The sequence below is a fragment of the Anabrus simplex genome, chromosome 1 (assembly GCF_040414725.1).
Source record: "Anabrus simplex isolate iqAnaSimp1 chromosome 1, ASM4041472v1, whole genome shotgun sequence".
Lineage (NCBI taxonomy): Eukaryota > Metazoa > Arthropoda > Insecta > Orthoptera > Tettigoniidae > Anabrus > Anabrus simplex.
Window position 1 is genome coordinate 1,021,253,519 of NC_090265.1, and position 24,444 is coordinate 1,021,277,962.

At 39.1% G+C, this 24,444-nt stretch overlaps 1 protein-coding gene across 1 annotated transcript in view; it reads left to right on the plus strand.

Moving 5' to 3' along the window:
- The window catches only part of LOC136857911 (F-box/WD repeat-containing protein 4), a 65,035-nt gene extending 42,451 nt beyond the window's left edge, over positions 1-22,584 (plus strand). Inside the window, exons 7-8 of the mRNA XM_067136976.2 lie at positions 14,267-14,414; positions 22,145-22,584. Of these exons, the coding sequence (XP_066993077.2) occupies positions 14,267-14,414; positions 22,145-22,285 (289 nt within the window). The 3' untranslated portion in view covers positions 22,286-22,584. The remainder of the gene's footprint in view (positions 1-14,266; positions 14,415-22,144) is intronic.
- The last annotated feature ends 1,860 nt before the right edge of the window (positions 22,585-24,444 follow it).

A 24,444-nucleotide genomic window follows, 5' to 3' on the forward strand; every position in this document is an offset into this window, starting at 1 on the left:
TCTCACCTTCAGCGTACTTTTGTAACACCACATTTCAAAAGCTTCTATTTTCTTTCTGTTTTAGTTATCGTCCATGTTTCACTTTCATACAATGCCACGCTCCACATGAAAGTCTTCAAAAACATCTTTCTAATTCCTATATCAATGTTTGAAGTGAGCAAATTTCTTTTCTTAAGAAAGCTCTTCCTTGCTTGTGCTAGTCTGCATTTTATGTCCTCCTTACTTCTGCCATCGTTAGTTATTTTACTACCCAAGTAACAATATTCATGTACTTCATTTAGGACTTCATTTCCTAATCTAATATTTCCTGCATTACCTGCCTTCGTTCGACTGCACTCCATTACTTTTGTTTTGGACTTATTTATTTTCATCTTGTGCTCCTTACCCAAGACTTTGTCCGTACCATTCAGCAGCTTCTCGAGTTCTTCTGCAGTCTCAGATAAAATAACAATATCATCGGCAAATCTCAAGGTTTTGATTTCCTCTCTTTGGATTTTGATTCCCTTTCCAAATTCCTCTTTGATTTCCTTTACTGCCTGTTCGATGTAAACATTAAAAAGGAGGGGGGACAAACTGCAGTCTTGCCTCACTCCTTTCTGGATTGCTGCTTCTTTTTCAAAGCCCTCGATTCTTATCACTGCAGACTGATTTTTATACAGATTGTTGATAATTCTTTGTTCTTGGTATCTGATGCCAATCACCTTCATAATCATAAATAGCTTGGTCCAGTCAACATTATCGAATGCCTTTTCTAGATCTACAAATGCCATGTATGTGGGCTTGTCCTTCTTGATTCGATCTTCTAAGATCTGACGTAAAGTCAGGTTACGTGTTCCTACATTTCTTCTGAAGCCAAATTGATCTTTTCTCAGCTCAGCTTCAACTTGTTTTTCCATTCTGTAAATAATACGTGTTAAAATTTTGCAGGCATGAGATACTAAACTAAAGGTGCAGTAGTTTTCACACCTGTCAGCACCGGCTTTCTTGGGAATAGGTATAACAACATTCTGCCGAAAATCGGATGGGACTTCTCCTGTCTCATACATCTTACACACTAAATGGAATAACCATGCCATGCTGGTTTCTCCTAAAGCAGTCAGTAATATCAGAGGAAATGTCATCAATTCCAGGTGCCTTGTTCCTATTTAGGTCTCTCACAGCTCTGTCAAAGCCTGACATCAAAATTGAGTCTCCCATTTCATCAGCATCAACTGCCTCTTCTTGTTCCTCAACCAAATTATCTACATCTTTACCTTGATACAACTGTTGGATATGTTCTTGCCATCTTTCTGCTTTGCCTTCTTTCCCTAGAAGTGGCTTTCCATCTGAGCTCTTAATATTCATACACCTAGATTTCCTTTCTCCAAAGGTTTCCTTGATTTTCCTGTATGCAGCATCTACCTTTCCCAGGACCATACAACCTTCGACATCCTTGCACTTCTCCTTCAGCCAATCTTCCTTAGCTACCTTGCACTTTCTATCCACTTGATTCTTTAATCACCTGTATTCTTTTCTGCCCTCTTCATTTGTAGCATTCTTGTATTTTTGTCATTCATCAATCAGGTCTAGTATCTCCTGAGTTATCCACGATTCTTAGTTGCTCTTTTCTTCCTTCCTAACATCTCTTCAGCAGCCCTACTGACTTTATTTTTCATGACTATCAACTCTTCCTCTTTTGTGTTTCCTTCAGCCTTTTCATTTAGCCCTTGTGCAACATGTTCCTTGAAACAATCCCTCACACTCTTTTCTTTTAACTTGTCTAAATCCCGTCTTTTTGCATTCTTTCCTTTCTTCAGTTTTTTCAATTTCAGATGGCATTTCATGACCAACAAGTTGCGGTCAAAGCCCACGTCTGCTCCTGGGATAGTTTTGCATTCCAATACCTGTTTTCTGAATCTCTGCCTAATCATAATGAAGTCTATTTGATACCTTCCAGTGTCTCCAGGTCTCGTCCACGTATAAAGCCGTCATTTGTGGTGTTTGAACCAAGTATTGGCAAGGACTAAATTATGATCAGTGCAGAATTCAACCAGCCGACTTCCTCTTTCGTTCCTTTGTCCCAATCTGAATTCTCCTGCTGTATTACCTTTTCTTCCTTGGCCTACCACTACATTCCAGTCTCCCATCACAGTTAGATTCTCATCACCTTTTACATATTGTATTAAATCTTCTATCTCTTCATATATTCTTTTGATTTCCTCATCATCCGCTGAACTAGTAGGCATATAGACCTACACTATTGTGGTGGGCATTGGTTTTGTGTCTATCTTGACGACAATAATTCTTTCACTGTGCTGGTCGTAGTAGCTTACCCGCTGCCCTATTTTCTTATTCATTATTAAACCAAATCCTGCATTTCCCCTGTTTGATTTTGTGTTGATAATTCTGTAATCGCCTGACTAAAAATCCTTTTCTTCCTGCTAACGTACTTCACTTATACCAACTACATCTAACTTTAGTCTATCCATCTCCCTTTTCAGATTCTCTAACCTACCACAACGATTCAAACTTCTAACATTCCATGCTCCGACTCGCAGAATGTCAGTATCCATCTTCCTGATGATTGCCTTTCTTGTGTAGTCCCCACCCGGAGATCCGAACGGGGGAGTAGTTTACCTCCGGAATATTTTACCCTGGAGGAAGCCATCATCAGTACATCATTCATACAGAGAGAGCTGCATGTCCTCGGGAGTTGATTACGACTGTAGTTTCCCATTGCTTTCAGCCATGTAGCAGTATCAACACAACTAAGCAATGTTGAGTATTATTACTGTTGAGTATTATTACAAGGCCATATCAGTCAATCATGTAGACTGCCGCCCTTGCAACTTCCGAAAGGCTGCTACCCCCCTTTCGATGAACCATTCCTTAGTCTGCTCTACCAGGCGAGTTGGCCGTGCGGTTAGGAGTGCGCAGCTGTGAGCTTGCATTCGGGAGATAGTGGGTTCGAATCCCACTGTCGACAGCCCTGAAGATGGTTTTCCGTGGTTTCCCATTTTTATACCAGGCAAATGCTGGGGCTGTATCTTAATTACGGCCACGGCCGCTTCCTTCCCGTTCCTAGGCCTTTCCTATCCCATTGTCGCCATAAGACCTATCTGTGTTGGTGCGACGTAAAGCAAAATAGCAAAAAAAAAAAAAAAAGTCTGATCCCTCAACAGATACCCATCCGATATGGTTGCACCTTGTGGCTCGGCTGTCTGCTTCATTGGGACACGCAAGCCTCCCCACCGCGACAAGGTCACATGGTTCGCAGGGGAGAGCTAATACTATAGATGGTTAAAATGGCCAATGATATTTGTATTTCTCCCCAGATACGGGTATTGGGTCTGAAGAGGGCATTGGGCCTGAAGAGGATATGAAAAGCTGCTTTGGGTCAAAATTTCCACACCGTAATCATTGTTATTATTAATCATTGAGGGAAGGAGAAGCCACGTGACCATGTAAAGTGTTAATAGGGCTTGCATCCCTTGGAGAACTGTCTTAATACTAACTTTGGGTCTGATTCTAGTAGCTGGTCTAGGTTTTATGTCTGTTCTCAAGAGTCTGATGTCTTATGTCTTACGTTTAATGTCTAGAAGCTAATCTAGTCGTCTAAGCGTCGAGTATTCTACAAACTATTTCTAGGAACAGAGCGCCTAAATGTACCAGGCAATATAGGAAAGTTTTTCGTTCATGGTAGTTAGTTGCCAATATGAATGTGGGTCACCAGGACAGAATTCACCCAGACTAGCTCACATAAGCGAAACAACTGTTTGTGTGGGACCAGGGAGATAGCTGATAACATCAGCTGGAAGGAAGTACAAAACAGCATTCCCAGCAGTCCAAGATGTTTTGAATCTGTGCAAATCAACCATACTTCAAGATGTGAAACATCGGGAAGGGTTTAACATAAATGTCAATAGCTTCCTTTTATTTTTGAGTTCATAGTTAAATTGTAATCAGGTACAGATCAACAGCAAATCTCACAATCTCTGATTTGAAGTTAAAGAATAGAATTTTGTTTGTTTTTCCAATACAGTAATTTAATTATTTCAGAAAGTAAAGTCCATGTAATAGCTCTTTCAAGATTGGAATCAAACCACCCTATCCTTTTCCAAAACCTATCGATAGTATGCTTGTAAAGTAAGTTCATTACTCACACCTTTTAGAAAGATACGAGTCTTGTTCGATGTAATTGTTACTTTTGTTAATAGCTGGTGCCCATTACCAATTACAGTAAAGTACAGTAGAAGTCCGTTTTAGCGAGAATTCATAACGGTGAAAAATTTACTCACTATAGCTGATTGTCATTGTATCTGGTTTTTTGTTAAAGTCAGGGAAAAAGCATACACATTAAAATCGGTATGAAATGACAATCAGTTTGTTCAAAATTTGCATTTTTGCGGATGATATCCACGCTACGGTTTACTGGTTTGTTATTTTTCAAAATCCGATACTACGTGAAAGTGTATGTTTAATTTCGTTCTGAAAAAATTATTGTATCACTCCAGAGACTTCTGTGGCAAGCATTTCAGTTTTCTTATTCGAGAGAAATGATAGTCTTCTCACTATAAATTTACATGGGAATAGCCTTACCAAAATGTAACCAGACGCGAGAAAATACAATCAGATCTCTGAAATCAGTGATGTGCTCTGCCATACTTGAGGTATATCTCATTCGTACTTAATTTCAGTATTAAAAGTATGCAATCATTTACTTTAGCCATTATTTCTAACAATTTAACAACATGATACTCTATAGGCTTTTTGGGCTTATGCTGTGTCAAGAAAATAAGGTGAAATTCTTTATGTTGCGCAGAGAACTGTGCTCTGCGTCCTCAGAAGAAATCTCGACTGTCGACGAGAAAGGCTTCTGAAACAATGACTCTTTGAATTTAGACGTTATAATAGAAGTGGAAATGGTACGCTCATTTGCTACCAGATGGCTCCCAGGACGTGGCACAACGCTAGTGTTCGAAGCGGAAGCTGACCGAACCAACAACTGCTATTGACCATATTATTTACGCACTTATTACGAAAACACATTCTCTTTCATTTCAATTTTGTTTTACGGAACAGTAGTCGACGAGCATTAATAATCGACTCCATCATTGCCTTCGAATGTCGACAAGAGAGCTCGCTAGTGCACATAGTAAGGAAAATATACCGAAGATGATTGATCGCATGCACATAATCGCTGGGTGCATAAATGTCGGTAATGAAAAAATCGCACACGCTTAATCGCTCGTAATAACGAATGCGTCAGGACAGACAAAAACTGTCATAATAGTGCAGTTTTCGTTGTATGCCGTACTTTCTATAGCGGACTTATACTGTATTTCAAGATTTTTTCATATGTTGAAATCAGTATAACCAGAGAGTCTGTTCTATGGTAATCACACTGTCATGAGCAGTTTTAGGTCTAAACAAGAGCTGCAGATCATTCTGGTGACCAAGATTTTGGAATAGGACTCTCTTGATTGTCCTCTTCTCCTCTTGCCAACAACTTTTCCTTTGAAGATGTTGCAAAGGAAATCATGTCTAAAAATGTGACACACATTTTTTTCCTTCATTCAGTCAATCTCTTTATTATGTATTTCTTGGTGAAGGTTGGTATTACTTTTCTTCTTTGTCCAACTTGTACGGGTCGTCCTTCTCCACATTCACATCCATACATAAGTACGTTCCAGGCACATACCTCTTCACAGATGTCTTTTTTGTTTCTGTGTACTTGTACTTGTTTTTATGTACTTACTGCTTAATAAATTATTGCATTGGAAGGCTGTTCTTTTCTCGCCTCATGGATACTTCTGTTGTCACTTTTAATAGGGCTTCTTAGTTACTGCTGTTACCTTTGTCTTTGGAGCATGGTGCCCTGGGTTTGATTCCCAGCTGGGTCTTGGGATTTTAATATTTAACACTTAATTCCTTTGACTTAGGAACTGGGTGTTTGTGCTGTCTCCAATGTTCCTGCAACTCACACACTACATGCAACGTGCTCTCTGCCGCACTATCACACAGTTTCCAGTTTATGTCAGATGACACATATATTCATGAGAGTGGGGGTCTGCCTTCTAAGGGCTGCATCAGGCTTTAATACTGTATTTACTCATGTATTAGACCCTCCTTAGCTTTTCAACACGAAGAAAATGAAAAAATAAATCTTGCATACAAGACCCCTCAACGTAATTAGTTAGAGAAGAACAATGATTCTACTTCGAAGCGGGTACAAGCCTTATGCAGCTCTGATGACATCACACAAATTTGTGAATAGTTTCGTCCGTACAATCCACACAGTGAAAACACACATCGAAGTTATGCAGTTCATCTAAGTGTCATAGTTAAGAAAAGTCCGCCTCCGTAGCATAGGCGTACTGCAGCTCTAATGTCTGATGATGTCGCACAAATAGGTAAATAGTTTCGTGTCCGACCTGCGCGTTGCAAGCACACATCATTCATGTATATATGTCTGTGTTTTGTAGTTAAGAATGTTCGCCAGTGTAATGCTTAACACAATTAGCTGCCATTCTCGGGAGCTTGAGTTCGATTCCTGGTACTGTATTGTCAGAGATTTACGAATGGCAGGAAGGTTGACTTGTGGTAAAAATGGTACATGCAAATACCTTCCACTGGGGGCCTGTCTAATAAAGAGCTGCACCACCACGGGATGAGTAAACAAGAAATATTCACAGTTGTTGCTAGGCCTATTAATATAGGCAGGCGAGATCATTAACAAAGTTTAATGTTGTTTAATATCTCGTAACTTGGGCCAATATAGGATTTTTTGGGAGAGAAGTAGCTTTAAAACATGATAAAAACCATCCAATCACAATTGTTTTACTCGCCAACGTACCTAACAAATAATAATAATAACAATAATAATAATACTGATTTTTTTTTTTAATGTCCCCACTTACTTTCAACGATTCTCGGAGATGCCAAACAAAGCATGTTAGGGTATGCATTAATAAAAAATGAGAGTCAACGAATGTACAAAATTAAACATTATCATTTGTTTATTTTTATTCTTTCCGTTGTGGAACTCTTGGAACTATCCGGGTGATAGCATACCTAACCTAAACAATGTGGTCTCTCTTATCTCATGTACAGCTGTTTTGGTCAATCCTTATGTGATTAATGCAGAGAACAAGCATGAAATATACTTAAAAATAAAGGTCTGGCTTTCAAAAGCTGCAGTTATCAAAAGAATGCTTCCAGTCACTATGTATTACAGGTACATTCGGATATGCAACTCGAAACATATGCTAGTTATCAACTGGTGGTTTGGCACGCTTTCAACAACATGGCTTTATTCAGGAGTGGCTTCTGCTACACATACACCAGCTGGGAATATCAGAGACCATCTCCAGAAACCATTTTTGGAATAGCTTCACACAGTTTGGACTCCATAGTTGGGAACAAAACTATTTTTAAAAGGTACAAGAAAGACGGGACCCTGAATGCTCTCAGTCTCAATTGCAGTGCATGGCTGACGAGATGGCAATGACGATGACGTCACTTGGAATGACGCGAAACAATTAAAATGAAAGCAGTGATCAGCACTGCTTAACTGACAAATGGCCGGCCATCGAGTTATTTTGTATCAATATTGCATAGTATGATCCTTTTTCTCTATGGGGTCGAGTATGAAGTGAGACAAATTTTTGTAGCGAGTTTTTACGACCGTAAGCCCACGTTGACCTCATCAGAGGAATTAATGAGATTAAATGAATGACGTGATATGAGTAACTGAAACAGATTATATTTACTTTATATGTAGGCCTAAAAGTCGTGTTCACCATTTATTGACTTTTTACATTTAGAAATACTGCCTTCCAATGAAAATAGTCAGTATTACTCAAATACATTCATACAATTCATAAGTTTATTAAAGAGCGTGTAGAATGTACAATTTAAAACTCTTTATAGCCTAGAAGTCATGTCTTCTCTGCACAAAACTTGAGGTTATCACATATTGGACACCCCTTTACTTTTTTTGGCTTTAAAAGTGGGAGAAAATAGGGGTCTAATACATGAGTAAATACAGTAGCCATATTAAATAATAATAATAATAATGATAATAATAATCGTATGGCCTCAGCTACCATTTACAGACATTTCGATTTGACGCCATCTGGCTGTCTGCTCGTCAATTTTGACGTTCCGGTTTACTCTGTCTGCCATCTAGCGGACCTAGAGTAAACCGGATCTCTCTTGGGCGTCTATGGCTGAGATTTAATTAATTTTGTTGGGTAAATACCAAATGTATCACCAGAGATCTTTTACATGCCGACATCGTACGACATGGAGTGTCGAATGGACTTTTTTCCGCCCTTTAAAAATCCGACTACCTCTGCCGGATTTGAACCCGCTATCTTGGGATCTGGAGGCCGACACTCTACCACAAGAACCATTAGTGGTATCACTGTCATAAACCATACAGTGGCATACTGCTAACACCATTAAACAAAGTTCAATACATCCTGAAGCTCATAAAAAAACTGCCTACAATAGCATGTTGGAAAGAGCTTTAAATATCCCGCTCTCAAAAAAAATTTCAAGAAAGAAATCAGGACCATCCTCAAAATAGCCTTGAAGAACGGATCCAGCACAAAATTTAGAAATAAGCTAATCAATAAACATACTAACAAGCCCACAACTACTTTGATGAATGTGTCAAAAACCAAAGAAAAGTATGCCACATTCACATTTAGCAATAATAATATACATATAATCACTAACATTGTAAGAAAGCAGAACCTAAAAATTGCTTTCAAAACCAGAAACTCTAGTGAAAGAATAGTATTTAACTCTCACACAGTAAATACTAGCAAAAAATACATAAATTCTGGGATATATAAACTGGAATGCCAGGGATGCAGGTCAAGTTATGTCAAACAAACTAGTAGGAATTTCCTCATTAGGTATACAAGACACTGCAATGCTTAAAAATAATTATTTCTGTACCATGAGTAACCATCACAAAGACTAGAATCATAATCATACTGCAATAGATCAAGTTCAAAAAATTCTACAGCGTTAACGAAAAGGTCCACTACTCAACAGCTTAGAGAACTTTTACATTATTATTGATCAATATAAGAGATAAATAAATAAAAATGTAATATGGAAAACTTTCATTCCTATTATTTGTAATAAAAAACAGAAACAGAAGAACTCACAACTATTACACTCAGTTTCAGTCACTGCCCCTATTATTCTGCATACTCCCACTCTCCCGCAAGTCTGCCCCATGTCCCCACACCACCTCCTCCTAGCAAAATGTCTTGCGTCTCGATTGTGGGAACAAGTCAGTCGAGAGCTGGACTCGTAGTCAGAGAACACGGGTGATACAAGTGGGCCACGTAACTTAAGTTAATTTTCGTTATTCATAACTTACTTTAAGTGTTTTCCTGATAGTCACCATTTTTCAACTCTTAATTCGATTTGCATTATCTCTTTTACAGACTAAAAATCAGACGGTTCAACTTCAGTAAGGCTTATGTATATCAGCCTATGTCAGAACATAACAGTTAAGCCAACAGTTTACAGATACTAGTTGAACCACACCAAGGGACAACAAAAACATTGTAACAAAAAGATCTCCAACTGAAATGCCGGGTCATAACATGTGTATGTCTGTGTAAAGTTTTGTCTTAATTGGACGTAAAATATCATACAGGGTGGCGCACAAATAGTTGACACGTTTGAAAAGCAAATATAAAATGCAACTTATGTACTACGTTGTTAAAATTTCGCGCACACCTTCCCTGTTTCATGGAAATGTCTGTATGGGTGACACTGCTCCTTTGTCTCCAAATGCCTGCATTCCAGTGAGCTTTCTGCCATGGCCCACCACCGCCAACTCCCCATTCAGCAGCGCGCCAAAACAGTTATCTTTTATTGTTTGTTTGTCCAACCCTTGTCCCGTTTCCCTACGGGGTCGGGTATGAGGTGAGATGAATTTGTCTTGGCGGTTTTTTTATGACCGGATGCCCTTCCTGACGTCAACCTCATCAGAGGAGTTAATGAGAGATGAAATGAATGACGTGATATATGATAGTAGGGAGAGGGTGAAACCCGGTGCCGGCACATAGCCTACTCCTGTCGAATAGCACCAAGGGGTCTGCTCAAGGCTTAACGTCCCCATCCGACGGACGAATCACCATCAACAGCGTCATATGCCCTCACTCCATATGAGCACTGCGGAGAGGTTTGGAATTTAATCCAGGCTTTTGGCACGCAATCTAGTGATTAGAAATTGTATACCACCACCTCCCCTACCCTGCCGGCCAACATTCTGATGGTGAAAATTTTTTCGACCAACGGGACTCGAACCGGCTAACCTCGGTGTTAGACCGTTTTTAGACTTCAGCGCCTTAACGATCATGGCCACCAGGCGAAAACAGTTATCTTTTATTGTGAATCAAAAAGTGTTACAGCGACACAAAAGAAATTTCGAGCTGTATTTCATACTAGGTGGGCATCAGCAAGGAACACCACCCTTTGCTTATACAAAAAGTTTGAAGGACAAGGCAGTGTGAAAGAAGAAAACCGACCACATGCACCAGAAGTTCAATCTCCTGAGGGTCACCATGCAGCGCAGCCCACACAAGTCAACACGGGGTGCTTCAAGAAACAGTGGAATACCGCACCATTCAGGTCAAGAAATGTTACACGGTGACTTTCAATTGTACCCGTACAAAATGTCTGTGCTACACAAGCTAACAGGATCTTCACAGGCAGAGAAGTTTGCAGTACGCCTTATGGAGTCAAGATAAAGATGAAGCACTGTTTAACACTTGGTTCTCTGAGGAAGCCTATTTTCATCTCAAAAAGGCAGTTAATAAACAAAAAAATTAGCAGTTTTGGGCTACAGAAAACCAGACATTATTCACGGAAAAAACACGTATGGGGAAAAAGTGAGTCTGTGGGTAGCTCGGTCAATCATGGGTTAATTGGACAATTTTTCTTCAGTCTGAAAGTTAATGCACAGTGATACAAGGACATGCTAGAGAATGAATTCATGCCTCATATTCTCGCTGTACCTATTCATACATCCTTTGCTGGCAGGACCTAGTGCTTACAGTGCACTATGTCTTCTGGTATAGGCTAGAGTAATTTTGTTACTTTCATAGATCTGTCTCTGTCTTATCCTTGGCTTTGACAATATGAAAGTGACTGAGGTATGAGCGATGCTAGTAATGCCAATGCTTATGCAGCCAGTCCCTGCTATGAATGGTGTGAAAATGTTGCTCATAGGGTCGGTTGGTGCATGCATTTCAGTGGGCTTGGCAGACTGATATGTAATAACTCTGGCTCAGTGAGGAAAGCAACGGGAAACTACCCCACTCCTCATTTCCCTAGTACGCCTCTCCAGTGATGCCTAGGCCATCTATGACATCTGATGGCAGAGCTGTTGAGGATCCCACCCACGGAACCGCTGACGGACTGAACATACATACCTATTCATACGCAGTGGTTTATGCAAGATGGTGCAACACCTCACACAGCTAACGATGTTCTTGAGTTTTTGAGGGGAGTATGTGTTGATCCTGTAATGTCTCATCGTTACCCACAGTGGTGGATTCTTATGGCCTCCTCAAAGCCCAGATTTAAATGCATGTGATTTCTTTTTATGGGGCTATTTGCAAAAAGCTCTTCGCTTCAAGATTTCAAAGCCGCATGGAAATGCGTGCTTGGTTTGTGCAGCTCCCCAGTGAAATTCATGAAGACCTGTGCTGCAAGGTCGTCAGAAACGTGCCTACTTGTCTCGAAGAGGTTATCTGCTGAAGTGGAGGCCACATTGAACATGCGATATAGTGAAATGTATTTTCAGGGTCCAAGCTGCCTGTGTCTAAAATTTCATTAGTGTTCTGTGAAAAATAAAGTTGTTATTCTGAAATGAAATGTGTCAACTATTTGTGCGCACCCTGTAGTATTGACTAGGAGGATAGCAAAATTATATACAATTTTGGAAGAAGTTCAACCGTCAATACAGATCTAACATGAGATTCATAGTCTATAATGCGATTATGTTATCGAGACCAGAACAGATTTTGCATCTTACATACATAACGCCATGGGAGGTTTTGGGATTGCCTATTCCTGTTTTGGTCCTAATATAAGGCTGGAAATTTCAAGTTTTTCTGTTAAAGTGTTATAAAAACCGCAGTCGTTTTATGTGCATACGTTATATTTAAAAGGTTTGTTTCATTTCGCACTTGTACCGACTCGTACAGCAAGCACGCTTTCCAGCTGAGCTCAAGGTTGTGAATAACCATAATTTCTGAAGATTTGATGATATTTTTTCTTTTTCCAATTTGATTGTGATTAGTGATGAGCAGAATTGAATATAATGCATTAAAGAACTTTTGAGAATCAATACTTGCATTCAAAACCATATTCTTGAATTCAAGATAACCTTTAAAAGTTGATGTGGGCCTAGGCGTAATTTGCGCTGTACTAGATTTCCATAAACTGACTACAAACAATATACCGGTGACCAAATTATGATGGAAGATTAAAAAAGGGGGATTTTGCCATCTTGTTGGTTGCTTATGTATCTAATGTGTTTTAATTTATTAGATTAGAGAATTAAAACTACTTGTGGTCGATTGTTGTTTGGCTTGGCGTTACTGGTATTCAATTTTTTGAAGAGTTTGGGTGATCGAAGTTGCTGAACTGAAGGAAGTTTTCACGGGAAACTGACAAAGTTTCCCTGGTAAAACTGACTGTTAAGTTTCAAGATTTTTAGGTCGTGTACTGGTAATTAATATTTGAAGCCAGCCCTGCGGTCTAACTTGCCTGCCTCTCACCCGGAGGGCCCGGGTTCAGTTCCTGGCCGAGACAGGCATTTTTACCTGGATATGAGGGCTGGTTCCAGGTTCATTCATTCTACGATTACCTTTAATTGAGGAGCTATCGAGTGGTAAGAAGGGGACCCCGATCTAGAGAGCCAGGATTAATGGCCGAGAGGATCCGTCACACTGACCATGCATCACCTCGTAATGCAGGCCTTCGGGCTGAGCAGCGGTTGCTTGGTAGGTGGAAGGTCCGTTAGGGCTGTAATTTGGTTTGGTTTAGGAGTGTTTGTAAGATTACAATTATACTGTACATATTTCATTTTTGTGATGTTTAGCCAAATTGTTGATGTTTCATTCGTTCCCAGATTTTCCGCTTTCCCGTGTTGTATGTTTTTTTTCATGGTCCCTGCAAAAATGGAGAATTGAGGTTCCACTGCATTTCAAGTTGCATGCTTAGCAGACAACAACTACTACTCATCCAAAACAAATATTGTATCACTTAAATAAACACAGGTGAGGACAGTCCTCTTGTTTGGCAATCGTTTGACTCTAATACAGTCTCTGTATTGGACGGTGTAGATGGCGGGTTCTGTAACTCATTTCTGAGCCTAAGGCACTGGAGGTGGTGGAATATAAATATAACCCAAAATTTACTCCTTTTAAGTGGTTAGAGGGGGTTTTGGAACACATTTAAGGTGAACAGTAATGGCTCTTTAGAGAATAAATGAGTTGCGTGGAAAGCTCCATTTTCGTCAAAATTGTGAAATTTGAAATTACATGACTCATATATACTAACCGAAAAGATATGTGGATCACTACGAAAGAATCATAATATCATGACAAAATTCATCTCTTGTGTCTTTAAGCTGCATAGAAGGTATGAGAGTAGTTGCATTAGTGGAGAAGGGGAACAGTTTTAATTGTATGGCGAATGCTATTGTAGCTTCTTACAGAAGTATCCAGCATGTCATTGTGAAACATTATTATAAAAGTAGAAATTGTGACAGGGGACCCAGTTCAAGGTATAGGTCTATGTTGGCCAGCAAGACAGGTTCAGGCATGTGGTCACCTTCCTTGTGGTCCAGCATCACCTTGAAACTGTGATGAATGCAAGTGTTAGCGAAAGGACAATCATGGAATCTGTTTTCAAGAAGATCGATAGGCCCAACTTCAGTGACCCCAGTTTGTTGATACTGCTTTACAATAGGTACAATACTGTAGAGCAGTCCTAACAGATTAGAGTTGTTTCTCCCTTAGGTCTCCATGTGGGTGTGATAAGATTTGGAGGAGATTGGAAGATTGACTTTTGCCTGTACTTTCACTTCCTGGACTCCTTTTACTTTAGATTTAGTTTTGCATGGGAAGATGAGATTTTGTAAAGGACTTGAAAGTGGTCCACTTTTCTACTTTATTATTTCTTTTTTACCAGTATATAATTTCTACCATTGAAACTTCTGCCATTTTTCTCTTCATTACAGAACAGGATCAAATGTTAACTCATGGGAAGATCCTTTTGATTCAGCTATATACTGTATAGATTCAGATAATCTCCATACAATTCTCTGTGGAATGGCTCAGCATGGCCGGGTACAGTTGTGGGACAAACGGCAGCACAATAGCCTGCAGGTGTGTATTTTCTTCTGAGTGTGAAATTGTTTCTTGTTGTATGGGCAGTAATAATATATAATTGCATTCTTAACTTGATTTTACAAATTTGTTTAGTATTTTGGTTGACTAATTTGAACAATATACTGTGCATGTGAAGGTTGTTCAAAAAGAAACCGAACTTTTGCTATAACGTCTTTATCGCTTATTGTACAACATTTTAAGCACTGTTCCCTTTGAAGTAGGCCCCTCTACTGGTAATATGCCATTCCCATTTTTCTTCCATTTTTGGAAAGCCTCCTGGAATGCACTTTCTGGGAAGCCACACAGGTCTCTTGTTGCATTGTCTTGAATCTCATCTTTGGTTTGGAAATGAAATCCTTTCAACATGGTTTTAATTTTTGAAAATAGGAAAAAGTCTGCAAGGGTTAAGTTCGGAGAGTACGGTGGATGGGGAACAGCAGGAGTCTGATGTTTCAGTAGATAGCTGCGGACAAGGAGCCGTGCGTGAGCCGGCGCATTGTCACGATGCAACATCCAACTCTGGTTTTCCCGCAATTCTCTTCCTGCGCACAGCATCCCTCAAATGGGCTAAAATTTCTGGTAGACTTCCTTGTTTACCATCTGACCATGTGGTACAAATTCCTTATTGAGAACGCCTTTGCAGTCATCAAACACAATCAACATCACCTTGATCTTTGACCAGCTCATGAGTGCAACGACTGCACCTTTGTTTTGGTATCATGTCTCCATGAAAGTTTTGCCAAGTTTGTAGCAAAATTTCACACACACATTATTCTTCAAGCTCTTTCATTGTCATCTTGACTTTAATCCGACGAACAGCTTCTGCACGTGCTCAGTTCAGCTGCTGTAGCTTGTCAACTAATGGTCAGAGCGAAGTGCGGCAAATTGCAATTTGTACTCTAAACCTGCCACTATGTGTGCTCTGTAGCCACAGGTTCTTCAAAAAGAAACTGAACTAAATGCATTCTAATGCATTTTCAAAGTACTCGCTCCTAACTTCACACCATGAAGAGATTCCTCATGGAACAGATTAGGATTTTCAGCTCATCAATATTGGCTGTTTTGAGAATTTACGTACTCATGTAAGTGAAACCACGTTTTGTCTGAGAAGAGAATGAGATTGGGATAAATTTCTCCACCATCCAGTTTATTCAAAATCCATTCACTAAATCTAATCCTACACACAGTATCATCCAGTTTAAGTTCTTGCACCCACAGTACATGCTATTTCAAATTTTTTTAACATACCTCATATGTGCCTGCCTTTTGAATTGATGGGCTTGATGAAGTCATTGATGTGTGCTTATTAATTTTCAGATAGATACTCTGATTTTGATAAGACAGATTGCAGTCGCTTAAGTGCGGCCAGTATCCAGTAATCGGGAGATAGTGGGTTCGAGCCCCACTGTCGGCAGCCCTGAAGATGGTTTTCCGTGGTTTCCCATTTTCACACCAGGCAAATGCCGGGGCTGTACCTTAATTAAGGCCATGGCTGCTTCCTTCCAATTCCTGGGGCCTTTCCTATCCCATCGTCGCCGTAAGACATATGAAGTCGGTGCGACGTAAAGCAAAATAGCAAACAAAGAAACAAATCAACTGCCCTAGTGTTTATGAAATTAGATTTCCATTTCCACTACAAAAATATTCTGGAGTAAAGAAATATCACAAGTAAAAATAGGTACCTACAAACTCGCAATAATGTAGTCTGCCTAGAAGACATTAAATTAATAAACTTCCTTGTTTGTCCGTATTGAACCAAGATTACAACTTTTATTATAATTTGGGTCCACCTTTTTCAATACATAAAAATTGTTGCATAAATGTAATTACAACATATATTTCAATCAGTACTAGTTTCGACGCCCCACTGCATCATCATCAACTGATAAAAGTTTGTAGAAAAAATGACAGTCACGGAAGTTTATCAACGTCAAATTCATCACAGTTTAAAACCATAAGAATAACATGAATTTGTGTTAAAAATAAGTTTATATTTTCTACAAGTCCAAGACTTGCGCGAGTCTTATGCCTTAAACTGATAAAAACATATGCAAACCGGTTTGCTCACATGATATAAAGTAGATTTAAAAGAACAACAAATTAAAAGTAGAATAGTCTTGAGCAGTATGTGCTTAATTTATCGCACTTCTTAAAACTTGATGTAGTATCGTAGTAGAAATAATTCAATAAAAACTACAGTGTCCCTGTAATGGAGCAATCCTAATGAGGTGGAAACGAGGAATAAGTCGTTTGAGATGTTATCAAGAACAACGTTCCCAGCTCAATGTGGACCTGTAATGACAAGAATGTAATAAACTATCACTTCACCGAAGAGGCAAAATATGGAATTGTGGGGTAATTATTTTTACATGACTCACCTCAAAAGGTCGCTGTCCATGCGAAGCGCCATGAAGCACAGCAAGCAGTGTTGTTTTTAAAAAACACAATAAGGAAATCAAATAGAATATTTGATTTTTCAGAAATCCCATTTAAGTTAAGGTTTGGATTAAAATACTGTTCCAGGTGTATACAGCAACACTCCGTAACATCCAGCAAACTTCCTTTTCCTAAGTTCTCCAAGACCTCAATGTCCTGTTCTATAGATATGAATTTATGCTTTAGATCGTTCGCAATATTTACTTCATAAGGATATATATAAGTTTACTAATGTTTTCAAGAAGCATAATGTCAGGGTTTCATTTTGTACCGATAATAATAATACAGATGTATTGCATAATTCAGCCTCAGTCAATAGATTGAACCCATATTCCAAATCAGGTGTGTATAGATTTAAATGTAACGACTGTGGGTGCACATATCTAGGTCAAACAGGACGAAACTTTAAAATTAGATATACAGAACATACTAATGCCATAAAATATAACAGGTTTTCCACGGTGGGCCAGCATATGCACGATCTAAAGCATAAATTCGCATCTACAGGTCAGCATTGAACTGGGAACGTTGTTCTTGATAACATCTCAAAGGACTTATTCCTCGTTTCCACCTCATTAGGATTGCTCCATTAAAGGGACACTGTAGTTTTTATTGAATTATTTCTACTACGATACTGCATCAAGTTTTAAGAAGTGCAATAAATTTAACACGCTTCAAGACTATTCTATTTTTAATTCGTTGTTCTTTTAAATCCACTTTATATCATAAGTGAACAAACCTGTTTGCATATGTTTTTACCAGGTAAAGGCATAAGACTCGCGCAAGTCTTGGACTTGTAGAAAATATGAACTTAGAGACAGTATATTTTTAACACATTTTCATGTTGTTATTATGGTTTTAAATTGTGATGAATTTGACGTTGATAAACTTATATGATTGTCAATTTTTCTACAAACTTCTATCAGCTGATGGTGATGCAGTGAGGCGTTGAAACTAGTACTGATTGAAATATGTGTTGTAATTACATCTACGCAACAATTTTTATGTATTGAACTAGCAGTTTCCTGCTGGCTCCGCCCGCAATGTACAAAGTATGGTGGTGTTCGTTACTGTCCTGTCGGATGTATTTGCAAAGTTTCGAGTTAATGAAATAAAGCACATGATCTGCTGTGGTAACAGAATGTAATATTATGTCAATGAAACACTTGAAAATACACTGACTGACAGAGCAAATGCAACACCAAGAAGGAGTGGTTCGAAAGGGATGAAAGTTGGGGAAAAAACAGAGACGGCACGGACGAATAATTGATGTTTATTTCAAACCGATATGCAGGTTACACAATGCGCACGGCATCGACTCAGTAGGATGTAGGACCACCGCGAGCGGCGATGCACGCAGAAACACGTCGAGGTACAGAGTCAATAAGAGTGCGGATGGTGTCCTGAGGGATGGTTCTCCATTCTCTGTCAACCATTTGCCACAGTTGGTCGTCCGTACGAGGCTGGGGCAGAGTTTGCAAACGGCGTCCAATGAGATCCCACACGTGTTTTATTGGTGAGAGATCCGGAGAGTACGCTGGCTACGGAAGCATCTGTACACCTCGTAGAGCCTGTTGGGAGATGCGAGCAGTGTGTGGGCGGGCATTATCCTGCTGAAACAGAGCATTGGGCAGCCCCTGAAGGTACGGGAGTGCCACCGGCCGCAGCACATGCTGCACGTAGTGGTGGGCATTTAACGTGCCTTGAATACGCACTAGAGGTGACGTGGAATCATACACAATAGCGCCCCAAACCATGATGCCGCGTTGTCTAGCGGTAGGGCGCTCCACAGTTACTGCCGGATTTGACCTTTCTCCACGCCGACGCCACACTCATCTGCGGTGACTATCACTGACAGAACAGAAGCGTGACTCATCGGAGAACACAACGTTCCGCCATTCCCTCATCCAAGTCGCTCTAGCCCGGCACCATGCCAGGCGTGTACGTCTATGCTGTGGAGTCAATGGTAGTCTTCTGAGCGGACGCCGGGAGTGCAGGCCTCCTTCAACCAATCGACGGGAAATTGTTCTGGTCGATATTGGAACAGCCAGGGTGTCTTGCACATGCTGAAGAATGGCAGTTGACGTGGAGTGCGGGGCTGCCACCGCTTGGCGGCGGATGCGCCGATCCTCGCGTGCTGACGTCACTCGGGCTGCGCCTGGACCCCTCGCACGTGCCACATGTCCCTGCGCCAACCATCTTCGCCACAGGCGCTGCACCGTGGACACATCCCTATGGGTATCGGCTGCGATTTGACGAAGCGATCAACCTGCCCTTCTCAGCCCGATCACCATACTCCTCGTAAAGTCGTCTGTCTGCTGGAAATGCCTCCGTTGATGGCGGCCTGGCATTCTTAGCTATACACGTGTCCTGTGGCACACGACAACACGTTCTACAATGACTGTCGGCTGAGAAATCACGGTACGAAGTGGGCCATTCGCCAACGCCGTGTCTCATTTATCATTCGCTACGTGCGCAGCACAGCGGCGCATTTCACATCATGAGCATACCTCAGTGACGTCAGTCTACCCTGCAATTGGCATAAAGTTCTGACCACTCCTTCTTGGTGTTGCATTTGCTCTGTCAGTCAGTGTACATCACACAAAGAAATTGAATTAAACGTTCCTTGGAACAACACTATGCGTCGAACTGTTAAAAAGTATTTCAAAGATCATCGTCATGGAGACAAATGTACTCATAACTTTTCTAAGAATCTACCAATTTAAGTAGTTATTTCCTCAAAATAAATCGCTTGATCCACTGAGTGTTTTCAGACCAAAACGAACTACTTACCTCAATTAGAATGAAAGATACGATTGCTTCAAAGAGAAAAAATGTTGAAGAAATGAGACGTCAAATTGAATGTGCACTCATAACTTTCCTCAGAATCAATCAATTTGAATAGTTAAGAGCTGAAATGAAAGAGCTTGATCCACTGAGTGTTCTTAGGCCAAAACAAACTCTGTACCTCGATTAGAACCAAAGATATGATTGCTTCAAAAAGAGAAAAAATTGAAAAAATCAAATAATTTTAGGAAGGCGGAAGTTAAGTGAATTATAGTACTCGATGACAAATCTGTTAAAAAAAATGAAGGAAATCGACTGGTTAGAATGGCTGGACTGACTGACTTTAGTTTTCATAAATTGTTTTAATATATAGACTAGCAGTTTCCTGCTGGCTCCACCCGCAATGTACAAAGTATGGTGGTGTTCGTTACTATCCTCATGGATGTATTTGCAAAGTTTCGAGTTAATGAAATAAAGCACATGATCTGTTGTGGTAATAGAATGTAATATTATGTCAACGAAACACTTGAAAATACATCATACAAAGAAATTGAATTAAACGTTCCTTGGAACAACACTACGCGCTGAACTGTTAAAAAGTCCTTCAAAGATTTTCATCATGGAGACAAATGTACACATAACTTTTCTCAGAATCGACCACTCTAAGTAGTTATTACCTCAAATGAAATTGCTTGATCCACTGAGTGTTTTTAGACCAAAACAAACTGTGTACCTCAAATATAATGAAATATATGATTGCTTACATGTGAAAAAAATGTTGAAGAAATGAGCTGTTAAATTGAATGTGCACTCATCACTTTCCTCAGAATCAACCAATTTGAATAGTTAAGAGCTAAAATGAAAGAGTTTGATGCAGTGAGTGTACTTAGGCCAAAACAAACTCCACACCTCAATTAGAACCAAAGATATGATTGCTTCAAAAAGACAAAAAAATTGAAAAAATCAAATAATTTGAGGAAGGTGGAAGTTAAGTGATTTATAGTACCCGATGACAAATCTGTGCATGAATACCTTTAAGTTAAAAAAAAAAAGAATGAAGGGAATCGACCGGATAGAATGGCTGGACTGACTGACTTTAGTTTTCATAAATTTTTTAAATATTTAGATAAGGTAGACCCAAATAATAATAAAAGTTGTAGAAGACGTTCTCAGTCATTTTTAGTCTTCTTGTTCCTTATGAACAGAACCTTGCATGTTTTTCAAGCCATGGCCACGTTACTGCCATGAATAATGCCTCATAGCTGTAGAGGGGCAGAGTGAGGAGAAGGAAGATTTATTTATCATGTTTTTAAGAAATTGAACTTGAAAGATTATACTTAGCTGTGTAATGTGGATAGCAGTCACCAGGGGAAGTTTTCAAATGTAAGTGTATTGTTCTGACTAAGTGTAATGCAGAACAACTATTAATTAAATACTCAAAAGGAATATCAGTATCAGTGTGAAGAAACAAAGAATGAAAGAAGTAATTAGACTTAGTCTGTTACTACTGGGTCATCCAGTTATCTTGGAAACAGAACGGCAGCTGGGAGTGGATAAGCCGACAGTTGTGCAAGACGGAGGGGAACCTGCGAGGTCTACCAGTTCTTGCTTTGTCTTGTAACACTTGTTCGTTTTGTGTTCCATTGAGAGCAGTACCCGTGAAGTGAAGTGAAGTGAGAATAAATGTAAAATAATAAAAATGGACCGAATTATTCTATTACATATCGAGTGTTATTTAAGATCTGTATGAATCCCCTTGTACTGTTTGGTTATTTCAAGAGAAATTCCTAGGTTTTCCAGTTCCAAATCATGGGATGGTTCATAGCATAGTTTCATGAAACGGGAAATATTAATGATAAGAAGCGAAGAAGGCGACCTACAGTGCTAACAGAAATAATCTTGAAGACAGTGGACAGTGCCTGAAAAATTCTCCTTAGAAATCTCTTAGCCATCTTTTTCAGTAAATGGGAATTTCTTATGGTTCCATACAAAGGGCTATGAAACCCTGTAAATGTACTGTGATGCAAGAACTTAAACTGGATGATACTTTGTGTAGGATTAGATTTAGTGAATGGATTTTGAATAAACTGGATGGTGGAGAAATTTATCCCAATCTTATTCTCTTCTCAGACGAAACATGGTTTCACTTACCTGAGTACATAAATTCTCAAAACAGCCGATATTGATGTGCTGAAAATCGTAATCTCTTCCATGAGGAACCTCTTCATGGTGTGAAGTTACGGGTGAGTACATCGAAAATGCATTAGAATTTATCAGGCAGACACTCTTAACTTGCTCTTTAATTGTCCAGCCAGCAGGTAGCAATGGCTTGCTGGCCTCAGCCTCACCTCAGCTGAGGTTCTGCATTAATTGGATGATTCTGTATATGTATAAATCAGCAATTTTTATTATCCCTCTTTTAATAGTTTCTCTGATCGTTGTGTAAAGTGTGAATTTCTTACCATTTATATTTATTATATCCATTATTGTTTTTCCTTTCACAGATGTACTTCATGTCTGCCAACCACAGCAGTCCTGTCTATAGTCTGGCATTTGATCCTTGTCAGCTGTTTGCTGCTTTGGACCAGTCTTTGAATGTCATGGACTTCTCTGGATATAAAAATGCTGCCATTAGCTACATGTGATACATTAAACTCTATTTTTTCCCCCTCACTTTGTTATTCTGAAATTGATCGACATATGGTTGTTTTTGACCATATAAACACCATATTGTTTTACCTCTGTTATTACAGTATAAATGAAGTGTTTAAGACTAGTTGGTGTCCCTTTGTGGAAACATTATAAGAACGGATCATGAATTCCTGGGTGCGATAATGTTTCAGTGACTGCCACTCCTGAAATATTTTAAGTTTGATTTGTTATGACATGTATCAGAGATTTAAGTTATGTTCATATCTAGAATAAATATTGCCAGTTCAAGGTTTTTAAATTTGTTTAATTTTGATATTTTCAGCATCATGCACATATTAAGAGTTGTTGCTTTAACCCTTGTCCCATTTCTCAACTGGGTTGTTTTTGAAGTGAGGTGAATCTTTGCAGCAAACTTTTACGACTGGATGCCCTTCCTGATGTACACCTTGCCAGAGGAGTTAATGAGATGAAATTATTGATGTGATACATGATAGTAGGAAGAGAGAAGGTGAAACCCAGTGCTCGCACATAGCCTACTCCTGTCAAATAGCACCAAGGGGTCTATTCAAGGCTTAACATCCCAATCTGATGGATGAATTACCATCAACAGCACCATATGCCCTTACTCCATATAAACACTGTCTGGAATTGAATCCAGGCTTTTGGCTCACAGTGTAGTGATTAAAATTTGTATTCCATCTCCTCTCCTACTCTGCTGGTCAATATTCTGATGGTGAAAGTATTTTTGACCATTAGGACTTGAACTGGCTCACCACGGTGTCCGACCATATAGACTTCATACCTTCACGAACATGGCCACCAGGTGGGCCATGCACATAGTAAGTATCAGCTGTAATTTGCTGAAAGGCAAAGTCTCCTAGGAATGCAGTTAAATCTTACTTTTCTGTGTGTTACATAGCCAACTCTTGCACTTAGATGTCTTAAAGATGGTGTATAGTGGAGGTGGTAATAATTGTTTTAAGGGGGGACCTACACCTTTGAACATAGAAACATGGGGTGTATTTTTTTCCTGCAGTAATGGAAATGAATACAGTACTAAAAGGAAACTTTGCAGCATGTCAAACACATTATTCCCTAGTAATATGCCTACATATTTAGAAATCATATAAACCAATTTTTTCTCTTCTTCTTCTTCTTCTTCTTCTTCTTCCTCGCGAATGGGTCACCTAGGACCACGCGGAATCAACATTTTTCGGCCTTCCTTTTTGCTCAGTAGTTCATCTTCAATGATTGTGCATGTCTCCAGTCCTCCGAACATGCCGTTCTTGTGGGTTTCCTTTCTTGTTCCTCAAATCCCTGTTTTGTATGTTTTGTATTTCCTTTCAATCTTGTAGACAATCTTCATTTATGAATTTCTTGATTTATGAATTTCATTTTCCGTATTGACATTTACCAATCGTCATAAAAGGAAAGAAAAATTCCACCTAATCAATACATTTATTTTCTTGTAAAGTATTACAATCTAGGACTGGTTTCGACCCTTCATAGGTCATCCTCAGCTATATCAGAATCACATTTGCATTTCTATCTTATACCTCTGATATATTGTTTCATAATTTTCAGTGAAAACTTATCTTAAAAACTTACAAATTTACAAGTGTTGTGATAAGAATTAAAATTAAAATTACAAAACTTTGTCTATTATATACATGCACTTTGGCTGTCAGAATGCATCCTTGGGTTGATTAAGCATCTATCATAGGTATTGTTGCTTATTCTGTTGATCGATTCCTTTTATAGTTATTTACAATCAGTAAAATTTGATAAATAAAACTTGCGTGATAATTACAATAAAATATCATGTTACATCTTTACACCATATTGCTGGAGTGATATTATTTTAGGTAGAATATAAATGCATGTTGAACTCTATAAAATATTTTTACATAAACACACTAATATATTTTAAAGTGTAATTATTGTACTTTAAAGTCTAAAATACTTATTGCTTTGGATCTTGCATTGTTATGTGGTATAATATTGTAACAGTTTGTCTTTATATAACATCAGATATTGATAATATTTAAATATGCCGTGTATGGTTGGCTTTTAAGTCTAATGATTAAGTGTCAGTTCCTTCTTGCATAAAATTACAAGTTTCATATTATGTTGATTATGTATTGTGTGAAAC